At 39.5% G+C, this 12,158-nt stretch overlaps 1 protein-coding gene across 2 annotated transcripts; it reads right to left on the reverse strand.

The window, feature by feature from the left end:
• Positions 1 to 368: 368 nt before the first annotated feature.
• On the reverse strand, positions 369 to 6,821 carry SCG2 (secretogranin II). Of its 2 annotated transcripts, none has more exons than XM_077488312.1 (2): positions 6,701 to 6,821; positions 369 to 4,227 (listed from the first exon to the last, which is right to left on the reverse strand). In XM_077488312.1, the coding sequence occupies exon 2, from the start codon at positions 4,219 to 4,221 to the stop codon at positions 2,407 to 2,409; it is 1,815 nt and encodes a 604-aa protein (XP_077344438.1). In that variant the 5' UTR covers positions 4,222 to 4,227; positions 6,701 to 6,821; the 3' UTR covers positions 369 to 2,406. The 2 variants fall into 2 exon arrangements, with proteins under 2 accessions (XP_077344438.1, XP_077344439.1); XM_077488313.1 differs by lacking the exon at positions 6,701 to 6,821 and adding an exon at positions 6,512 to 6,650.
• Between the last annotated feature and the right edge of the window lie 5,337 nt (positions 6,822 to 12,158).

Below are 12,158 nucleotides of genomic sequence, written 5' to 3' on the forward strand. Positions count from 1 at the left end.
TGCATGTGATCAACACAGGGCCAATTAACACTGTCCAGATGGAGGGTCGGGGTCCTGCCTTCTCATTGAACAATCATGGGAGAATGCAGACTCCTCCTACAAGCTTTAACCAGACACTCATAGAAGTCACAACTGCTGATGAGAAAAGGTATTTAGCAGTTTATGTATACTAAAACAATTGCATTTCCATGTTCTGTGTACTATAGGAGATCAGATATAATGAATGCAGGGTCCATGGTTTAGTAACACTTTAAGTAATAACAGATTACAAATGGAGGTGTATAACATCAAGCAATACAAAGTGCTCCCCATCTTGACATAGACTGTTATCTGATTATCAATGGGATATCTGTCAAGATAATAAATGCTTCAAATATACAGAATGCTTTATTTTTGTTTGTTTTTACAGTACCACACGATACACAACAAACAGTAACAAAATAGATAAACGATCATAAAAAAAAAACATGTGAGAAACCAAAAAGTTGACTAGTGCCAGGAGTTTCTGAAGTGGACCTGAAAAGCTATGTAGTCATTAGAACACAATGCATTGTATTCCTAGTATTTCTTCAAGCAGATATGTTATAGGTAGTCCGCAGCTAAGGTTGACAACATTCAATTAACACTTATACAGGGCCGATCTTGGAGGAAGTGGAAGCTGGGGTGTTCACAGAGAAGGGACTGATATGTTAGAGCATAGTTGGAGATGCTCTGTAGTCTGTAAATGTTCACTATAAACCATTAATCACATGCTTACCACATAGCACATTTCTGATGTTTTATAATGCGATAATGTGCCATAAATTAAAGAAGTAGCATGCCATTTCATCACTTTATACTTATTAGACATTACAAACTATCAAATTTAATGAACAAATGATATCCTCTGCCTTACCTAGTTTCTGTGAAGCTTTTTATTTAGGTCGTTTTTGCAACTTTTTTTTTTTATATGTAGATGTTAATGTTTGTTAATGCTCAATTAGGATTAGCCTTGTTAAAATGTTTTTGGAGACACAAGAGGTTGTTTCTTTCCTGGCACCTCAAGGCTCTCAAACTACGTTTGGCAGGGACAAATGTATCTCTCATTCTTTGTCCCTAATACGGCCTTTCTCCATTCAAACCTTATCCCTGAATCTTTTTTTTTTTTTTACTCTAATCAAAGAGCAAATATAATCTGCCAGCTGATATGCCAGGTATGATTTTATATTGTATGGCCACTATAGTTTTCTAGTACTAACATAGCTCTATAATGTAAGGAACATGGAAAGTAGAAGATGGGCCTACAGACTGTTTATAAGGCAGTGCAAAGAGTAATGATCATGTACCTAATAAAATAATTACTAGTAGAGGTGTGACTAAACTTCTTGCAACTCTGATGCAAAATGTGAAACGGGCCCCCCCCCCCCCCTATAGTTTCATTAATAAAAATATTTGGTATATTAATAGATCTTTCATCTGAAATAGCAAATATGTGAGCATGAAGTCCTCTTCATGGCTGATAAACAACCATGATAATCTTTCTGTTGGTGGAGTGGGGGCAGGGACGGGCTTTGTTGACTCATGTACTGAACCATAGCACCCAATCAAATGTCAACTTGTTAGAAAGATAATATTGTTAGAACAAGGAAAGATGACTAGTTGTAAATGTTTACTGTACCTTGTACTGTTATTTGCCTTATAATATATATTCATAAATAAAGTACCGGTATTTATCATTTACAATTGGTCTTCAGTACATCTTTCACATGTATTTTAAAGTTACCTGTAATAATGTTTCTCATTAGCACTTATATCTCATGGAAAATGTCTTTGGGATTTGTTAGAGAGATGCTAAAAATAGCATTTAGTATAAATAAATTATTTCAATTTAGTGGGCTCACTTCATAGATGCACTACATGAAAACCGTATTCACAGTTTCCTCATTCATAACACTTCTTTAGGAACAATGCTTGCAGTTCATTATTTCATGCTTGAATACATATTTCTCCTTTCTACCAAAGATCCACAAATTATCATCAATTGAAAGTACATTTTTTTATAATATCAACCTCATAAATAGACCCCCAACTTTCAGAAGTAACAAAAAAACAAAAGAGTCATTGAGAAAATAACATGGGTTATACAGATTTCTGAATAATGTAATTGGACTTTTAAATTCAAGAAAAATCTGATTTTCGGTGACTTCAAATGTCCTCAAATGTATAAAAGTATTTAGTGGATAAAAATATAATTTTACTACTTTGATGAACATGGATGATTAACTTGTGTACATCCTAACAACTGGTCATCAGATGATTATTCCTGTTAGTGAAAGAAGGGCCTTGGCTTCCTTCACTAAGTTTAAAGCAAGAAGAACAAAAACAGAGCAAAAAATATATATTGATGGAGTTGAATAATGCAAAAATTTACATATTTTCCATAGATCTTTTAACACTGTGATCTCTTGCTTTTTCTGCTTTCTCTTGATTCAGATATTCCAAGACTTTCATAAGCAAGTCCTCATCTATATACTGCTTGTTCTGTGTATCATCACTTTCCCTGGTCGGCAGCCTTCGGTTACTGCTGGAAACTGTCTCTAAATCCTGATAACCACGCATATTCACATATCCTCTCAAAGCATTCTCATATTGCTTTTCTAGCTCCTGAAGATCCCCTGGAGAATAAGGAATGGGCATTTTTTTGTTTTGATTGTTACCTAAAAGCTCTGGGTATTTAGCTAGCATCTTTACTACATAATCTGCTAGTTCCTCCTCCTTTTCAGGCCTTGATTCATACTCTATTTGCCTTTTTTCAGATTCTTTGGGCCAAATAGCTTTGTGTCCCTTTATTTTGCTAAGCATAGGGTAGGGTCTTTGCAATCCATTATTTTGCTTAAATCGATTTTGTAACTTATCAGCTCCCATAAGATTCACCATATCTTCAACTGTAAGGCCTTCAGGGATATTGGGCAGAATTGGGGATGTAGGTTGCCTTACAAAGCTTTGCTTGTTTTTATATACATTTGTTTTATCTGTCATAGTCTCTGTTACCTCATCAAGGTCCTCAGGAACATCAACTTCTTTTTCAGATTCTAATCTTCCACCAAACTTCCTGCCATCTTCATCCCGTAGCATATCAATAAGATCCTCAGGGGGGATTTGTAAGTTTCTGGATATATCAATCAACTGATAAATAGCTTCAGGGTCAAGTTCTTTTCCTGAGAATCTTAATGAGCGCCTATCAGGGTTCTGCTTACCTTTATCCATCCTGTTCATCCACATATTTAGATATGTGTTCATCAGATTTGATAGATTTTCACTTTCTTGCTCTTTAGTGTCTTTTTCAGGCTCTTCATCCTGCAACCCCAACAACCCAGACCTCTTCATTTCATCCTCCATATCATCTGTCTTCTCAACCTCCTCTTTACTCTCCTTTAACTCTTCTTGAGTTTGACTCTCAACTTTTTCTTCAATAGGATTCCAATCTTCCCCACCAGCTACATCTTCATAAGCAATGTTGTTGGCTTTATACAAGTCATCTTCATCATCCTTGTAAAGTTTTTGATCTTCTTCCATTCTATCTCTTTTGTTGTTTGCTTTGCCTTTTAATTTCCCCAGTTCCTGGAAGACAGACTGTAAGGTGGCTAGGCTCTGAGGAGTATATTGCCCTTCCACAATTTCATTGGTTCGCTTCAAAGGATTGTCCCGTGAGTAATCATCATATAACCTGGAAGAAAGTTTTCCAGTTTTAGGTCTCTTCTCAGACCATTTGTTTGAGTCATAGTCTTCAATTAACTCAGGTGGTATGTTCTTGTCCATGTATAGATTATTTTTCTCTTGTGTTGAAACCTTTGCCTCTTTTTCAGCTTGCATCAAGGCTTCCAACATTGCTCTCATCCACTCAGACTCATCATCCGTGGCTGGAGATTTGGCAGTGTCTGTTGAAAGGGCTTGTGTGTCCTTCTGCTCTGAGAGGAAGGGTGCCCCTTGGTAAGAGGTATAGTCAGGGAGGTTCTCAGTTCTGCTTGCTTGCTTTCTGAGGTTCTCAATGTACTCCAGTGCCTTCAGCATATCAGGGCTTGGCAACCTTTGCAAAGTCTTCATTCTGTATTCTTGGTCCTGTTGTGGCACTTGGTAGTATTGAAAGGATGCAGCATCAGAAAAGGACATCAGGATGACCAAAATGCATGAGGATAAGCATCTTGCAAGAGAGTAATTCCTCTGAGATGACATGGTGGTCATTGTTTCCTACAAAATAAATTCAAATGAGTATGCAGCAAGGAATAAAATATACTGCTTATTTTGCAGAAAAATAAAACACATTATTATCCTAGCAGCAAAATGTCATTAGCTGCACTTTCATACCATTAAATCACAAGTTAGTAATGACAAATGGACTGATTGATCTCTTTGATTTATTTGTTGATCCAAAGTGCTGTATCAGATACTGCTTCATAACATCGAGCCATCCCTAATAAATCTCTGTCATGGACTGATCTCTGCCTGTGAAAGCTCAGTCTACTTATAGCAACACAGTTAATGTGTTTGTATTTATAGACTGCTGGGTGCTCTAAATAACTTTTGCCTTGGATTTAGGTTTATGTGTGAAGACTTAAAGAGGAACTACTATATAAATGTAATGCAGAGATGATTGCAGTATTGGCTCTCTCCCACAAAGGCTTTTCATCTTCACTTAATAACAGGAGCCAGAACCGCCCACGGGCCAGAGGATCATTTGCATCGGGACCAAATTGTCAGGCAGATGATAGCACAAATGCATCTTATGGAGTCGTATGTTCTTTCCAGTGTACTGCATCTACTATTGCTGTAACCTGGAATATCAGATTAGCCTGAAATCCAGTTACAGCAAAACAGACCAGATGCCCGTGTTTAGCATTTAGCAATGATGTTTACTCGAGAAATGAACTTCTATCAGTTTAAGCCCTAAATTAAGTTTACGATCCATGTGGCTCTATAGATATTGAATCTCAATATGAGCATAAACCATCAGATTTTGCTGAGACTTGGGTTTCCATAAACGCTGTGTACCCGTTGATCAACCTTCTTGTATTAAGCAACCTTTTACATTGTGTTGAATCATGCCTTTGATAATTTATACTCCAACCAAAAGAAAGTCAATAGGTTTTATTCCTTACTCCAGACTCAAGCTGTAATTTTACTAGCACAGTTTATAATACAAAATTTGCTATGAACAATACCATCATGTTAGTTGAATGTATTCTATTTTATAAGAACTATGCAACTCATTAAAATGATTATTAAAGAAGGATAGCCTGTCATATGCCATATTTAACAAGATTAATACACAATAGGAGTAACCCATAGAAACCAACCAGAATCCATATTTTACTAATCTGACTTTAGTAAGCTGGAATCTAATAAACTACCATGGGCTGCTCCACCTTGCACATCATCACTGCTCTTTGTTCTGCATTGCAAAATAAACATTTGTTCGAGTTTTCTTTTTGCAATATTGAGATTTTCTCTGTGAGGCTGTTGCATGAGTACATAAACTTAGTAGACTAAATAAACCATATGCATTGACATCTGCCATGATCCTAATATATTATATTAAATTGCTATATATGAAAGGGTGGTAAATAAGTATTAATTAGGGCACCTATTTTCAAATAATTGTGCATTTTACATAAAAATTACATTGCTGTAAATGTTTTCCATCCCATATATATATGTAAGACTATGCCCTGAGTGACACATTGAAAACCTGTTGCTTTTCTTAATCATGAACAATGACATTTTGCTGGATTTACCTCTGACATGAAAATGTCAGCTATCTGGCATAATGACCACTGCTATGGAAACAGCTAAATATTCATTGCATGCTCTAATTAAGTTAAAGCAAGCTTCGTATATCTTTGTAGTCTCTGTAGTACATATTTACATTAATATCTACGTATTCAGATTTTAAATTATGCAGAAGGTAAAAAATGATGTACAGATTATATGTTGCCATAAAGAAAAATTTTGAATTTTATGAATTTATCTATAATCTTTATAATGAATGTCAATTATATCACTGCTGCTCAATATCCCCAGAGTATTTTAATTAAGGCCTGTACTTAATCTGGTTCATTATTTGACAGTTTAAATTTAGTGTTTGTACTGAGTCTGATGAATAACGCTCCAGTGTAGAGATGTCTAGTCTATCACACAAGCAGATTGCTATTGTCTAATCTTCTATTCAGGATCATGTACAGCATAGCAACAGGCAACCCACCGAGCACCTCCCACGCTTATCATATCATAACTAAGTTAAAAAAAATTGAGAAATAGAACATGATATTCAGAATGACAGATAGAGCAACAAATGGTACAAAGAAAGAGAAAGCCAGGGCGATGACTATACAGACCTATTCACAAATGGACACAAAAATAAATCTCAGTTTTGTTTTTTTTCTCTATCCAAACACATACACACACATAGATATTGCAAAATAAAGAATCGCATTGCTAGTACAGTATAGAAAACTAATTAATGCATGCCACTTACATCTAAGGAAGACCTTTCTCTCTTTTATAAATAAATAGATGGATGGATAGATGGATGGGTAAAGAAAGATGGTTAGACTGGAATCTTGCAGAGATCAGTTTTGTAAAGTTTTATATCACACTGTCTTCTGCCCAAAACAGCTATCTGGCAAACAGCTACGAATGATAAAATAAAGCAACACCACCCTACCTGTGTGCTTCAGTCAGAGGGATGCAGGCTGATCATATCTCCCTCCTAGGATGGAGATACTTGTTTCAGCACCAGAACAGCTCCCAGTGCTTAATAGGGCGCGTCATGTGACCCACATGACGTCACTTGGTGTGCACAGAACAGCTAGGGAGTGAGACTCAAGCAGCGTTAACCCTTTCCTGAATTCCTTGTATGCAATAAGAGCAGAGCAGCGTTTCTTTATTATTTTATTTTTTTCATAGGGTGCACACTTGACATGGTAACTGCATACTGCAGCATAGACTGTCAGTTCCTGATTTACATTCTCAGGTTAGATTTTTTAATTTGTGTTGATGCACTCTGAGTGCTCCAGTTGCTGTATGTCCATGTTTAATATTTGGGTGGTGTAGGGGTTAAATCAGTGTTCTAATGCTGCATAATGAATGTGGGCATGATAAGGTGCTTTCTTTTTCCCAAGATTTGGTGGAAAGCAACACAGGAATAACCTAGAATTTTTTAGATTGTAAGCTCTCCTGGTATTAAACTGTATTGTAACTGTACTGTCTCCCTTTATTTTGTAAAGCACTGAGCAAACTGCTGGCACTATATAAATCCTGTATAGTAGTACTATTGCCCATGGTGACACTCCTGTATTCATTTCTGTTGTTTCCCTATGAAGCCTAAAGCCTCGTACACACAATCAGACGACCGAACGTCCGTATTTTGTGGCATATTAGTCTCATGTCGAAAGTGAAGAGGTTACTCACAATACAAAAATGTTTGTACAATGGAATACAAGATTAGAAGTGATTTAACGTGTTTTATAGTGTTTAATATATTCTTTTGTTTCTGAGCATGCATAGTCTGACTATTATGATTTTTTTCGTACAAAAACCGCACTTATGAAATGAAAATTGGGCGTTGAGTTCACATCCAAGAAACATTTTCTAGTCTGCACATCCAGCTTTTGTCTGACAAAAAATGTAAATCATCTGTCGAAAGCACTGTACTAATGATCCGAAAATTGGCAGACAGATCGTCATGCAAATTTTTTCATGTGATTTTCGTATCGTGTGTATGGGCCTTTATATATATACTATATATATTTGAATTCAGCAGCATCCACGGTAGCCTCTAGTAGCTGTTGTGTTTTTCCTGTTCACTATGCAATGCTGAATGACCTGTGGGCCACCATAAGTAACTGCAGGTAATTAAAATGATAGGATATCCCTATATGAAAAGGGGCCTATAGGAGAGTGCATCAGTTGCCCGTAGAAGCCAAACTTCTTAAAGTGTATTTCCACTTTTGTATCCAAATTAAGATAATACCTATTTGTAACATGTTCTCATTAACATAGTATAGCTTAAGAAATTATTTAAAAAAATGCTAGCTACCTTTTTAAGTGCTTTTTACCTGCTTAATAAAGAAGTATGGTCATACTTTTCCTATGGATCACAGATGTGCAGCTAGTTCTAAGACCCCTTTTCAACCGACAGTGGGCTAAAGTCCACTGTTGGCTGACGTCGCTCAGCCGTCCCAGGCGCTGGATCGATCGCAACTTTACAGTTACAGAAGCCTGGACTAGCAGCTCGCTCAGCCTCTCAACGAGCCACTGGGAGACTGAGTCAGCAGCTCCCACCCCCTTCACAGCCTGGCACTCCAGTGAGCGCTGGAGGGGCAGAGCAGAGAGCTGGAGCAGACTTGAGAACTGAGTGATCATCGGAGTCTCTGACGCAGATCCTTTACCACGTGATCAGCTGTGTCCAATCACAGCTGATCACGATGTTAACAGGAAGAGCCGTGTATTGGCTTTTCCTCACTTGCGTCTCTCTCCCCCTCTCCTGACAGAGGGGATCTGTGCCGACTGATTATCAGCACAGCCGCCCCCCCCCCCCCCCCCCGAGGATTCCTACCCAGAACCACCAAGGATGCCCCCAGGACCACCAGGGATGGCCACCACTGATGACCACCAGGTATGCCATCCATGGCCACCAGGGATACCAATCTGTGCCCACATATGATGCCAACGTGTGCCCACATATGATGCCAATCAGTGTCCATCAGCAATACCTGCCAGTGCCTCCATAGCAGTGATGCTTATCAATGCCACTCACTAGTGTCCATCAGTGCCACCTATCAGTGCCCATACATGCCCATCAGTACCCACCTATCAGTGCCCATTAGTGCCTCCTATCAGTGCCACCCATAAGTACCCATCAGTGTCTCCTATCAGTGCCACCTATGAGTGCCCGTCTGTGCCGACTATGAGTGCCCATCAGTGCTGCATATCACTGCCACCTATCAGTGCCCATCAGTACTGCCTATCAGTGCCCATCAGTGTCGCATATAATTTCCCATCATCAGTGCCCATCAGTGCCACCTCATTAGTGCCCATCAGTACCGCCTTATCAGTGCTCGTCAGTGCAGCCTCATCAGTGCCCATCAGTGAAGGAGAAAATTTAGTTTTTTACAAAATGTTATAACAGAAACAAAGAAAACCTTTTTGTTTTTCAAAACGTTGTCTTTTTTTATTTGTTTAGCAAAAAATAAAAACCACCAATAGCTCTATTTGTGGGAACAAAATTATTGTACAAATTTTGTTTGGGTGAAGTGTAGCATGACCGTGCATTTGTCATTTAAACAGTGACAGCGCTGAAAGCTGAAAATTGGCTTGGGCAGAAAGGGGGAAAAGTGTCTGGTATTGAAGTGGTTAACATAATTAACCCTGTTTGTACTGTATTTGCAGTTCTTCATTGTCAGCTGTAAACTAGATTTGAACACTGTCTGTCCTAACAAAGGATTACAATATTAGAAACCGCCCTCCTGCATTGTATGTTAATGAAGTATAGCTCACTCTGTGTGGGGGCAAAGACACCATGAGGCAGAAATTCTTAGGCCGGACATAGACGGATCAAAATTTAGATCCATTTATGGGCAGGCTGGTTGTTCTGAAGTTGATCTATCAATTGACTTTAGTACAACCAGACTGTCAGTTTTTTTTCATACAATCAATGTATTCTGATGGCGGGGAAGACTCCTGCTGTCAGAATAGAATGGGGGAGGGACTGTGTAGATGGAGCAATTGAGCAATTTTATGTCCTTCAAACTGTGGTTGATGGACAGAAAATTGTATAATGTATAGGCAGACTTAGCCCTTGTACACACGGTCGGAGAATCTGTCGGAATGAGTCTTATCGGACCGTGTCGTCGGATAATCCGACTGTGTGTGGTATGCATCGGACTGATTCCGTCCGAATCTCCGTCCGAACCAAATTTCCAACATGTTGGAAAGATTTCCCGACCAACTGGGCTGGACGGACCTAATCCGATCATGTGTACAGCATTTTCATCGGACCAAGTGCCACGCATGCTCACATTCAAATTCCGACACGGAAGCGCTCGTTCAGGTAAAACTACTGCTCGTAAGCGATATAGCACATTCGTCGCGCTGCAATGTTAAAAAATCAGTCATCAAGCGCATTCTCTTGATCTTTAACAATGCTGCAAGAACCAACTTCTTTTGATGCTCATAGTCACACACACTTCTCCCGAACGGATTTCATTACTCTTTTTTAACCATTTCAGCAATACAATTTTAGTTTAAGTCACATCTACACAATGTTTGTTTTTTTTTGGATGTTTTTTTTGGGGGGGGGGGGATTCCCTAAAAAACTCCTTTAAAGACACTGGTCACTTCTCCTTTTCTGAACTTTTTATTTTTGGGTGTAAACTTATAACAACAACATTATTGTATTTTTTAGATTTTATTTTTTAATCTACAGGAGGTTGTTTAGTGTTGGTACCCCTTGTTATTTATTTTACTTTGTATTTTGGAAATGTACCTGCCTGCTCACAAATAAACTCTACTTTTTGAAGGAAAACACATTACACAAGTATTTCATCAAACAAAAATAAAATTTATTTTTTGTGCTTGAAAAGAAAACTAGGAATGCAGCACTGGAGAAACTTCTTAACTTTGGTGCAGCCTTTGGCCCCCAGGGCAGACATGACTAAATGAGATATAAAAAAATTGGTGGCCTGAGGAGTAGATATCTCAGGGAGAGAAGTCTGGTCCCGAAGTCCTAGAGAGCAGGAAATTCAGATGCCCAGGATGGTGATCTTCAAGAGGCTGCATCTTCTAGCACACCAGACTCATCCCAGGCCATCACTCTGGTCTTCCTTTGGGACTTCCCACCAGGCATCCTTCCAGACTGTGGCTGGGCTCCTCTAGCTGGGGCAGGAGGAGGAGGGCGTTGTTGGACCTCCTGGCTGCCACTTGCCACAGCCTCCCCCCGACTGAGGTCTTCCTGTGTATGAAAAGGGGACATAGTTTTAGTTTTTTGATCATCAATCACCACATTTTGTGCTCCTGGCTTTTGCTATTTGACTGTTACCAAATAGAACAGACTATCATTCTGACACCAGCATTTTTCTTTCCCGTCCCAATCATTTTTGGTCACTACTGTCTATTGAGATGTAAACCACTTGGAGAAATCTCAACTTACTGATCAATAAGAACATCTAATCTAGTTAACATCATTAAATGTAACACAAGAAATATGTTCACAATGCAATACCTGTCTCAAGCTGGGCCCCACCACATGGTGCTGTCTGGATGGCCCAGGTTGGTCATCAGAAGCCTCAGCTGGGGGTGAAGGATGCCTTGGAGGAAGCATGGAGAGTGGTGGCCTGGGTACCCCCTGGTCTAACAGAAAATGCAGCCTGTCAAAGTGCACCATCCTGGGGTAGTAAACAGCATCTGGATCTCCTGCTCTCAAGGACTCCAGGTGCTTCTTCCTCTCCCTGAAATATGTAAGCTTCATGGTCACAATTTTGCGATTCAGATATGTCATGTCTGCCGTGGGGACCCTGATCTGCACCAAAGCAAGCAGTTTATCCAGTGCTGCGTTCCTCTTGGATCTGTCATAATAAAATTTGTTGTGGAACTGCCACAGGCAGGGCATCTCCTTGTATAGCTCGAGGAAGAGCCCCATAAAGTTGGGATTGGTGAATGGGTCCATTTTCTCTGCAAGACACAACAGAAGACAAACCCTCAAATACTAATAATGCAATTAAAATCCCTCCTAATCTTGTCCCAACAGTGGCCTAGATACAAGCAGTCTAGTCTAGTGAAGCACAAATTAAAAAATGTTACCTTCATTTCGACGTTCGCCGCGTCCGTGCCTCACACTCTCCTCCCAGATCGTACGGACGATACACATGTGTGGCGTTTTATATACAGTGCGCATGCGTGAAACTCTGCCCGCCCCTGACGTTCTTTCCAGACTATTCCCCGCCCCTTCGCTTCCCGCGCAGTGGGGAGAGCACATGGCGGAGAGAACGCAGGTGCGCAATAATAGTTCCACTAACGAGGAGGAGGGTGAGGAAAGCCGGGAGCCAGAAACGTCCCGATCCAGGAAGACAAGATTTAAGGCCTCAAATATGTCTTTTGGAGAGATGTTGGAGATGGTGGACATA

Source organism: Lithobates pipiens, unplaced genomic scaffold, assembly GCF_037356315.1.
Source record: "Lithobates pipiens isolate NorthernLeopardFrog02 unplaced genomic scaffold, aLitPip1_a1.2 Scaffold_18, whole genome shotgun sequence".
In the NCBI taxonomy this organism is placed as follows: Eukaryota; Metazoa; Chordata; class Amphibia; order Anura; family Ranidae; genus Lithobates; species Lithobates pipiens.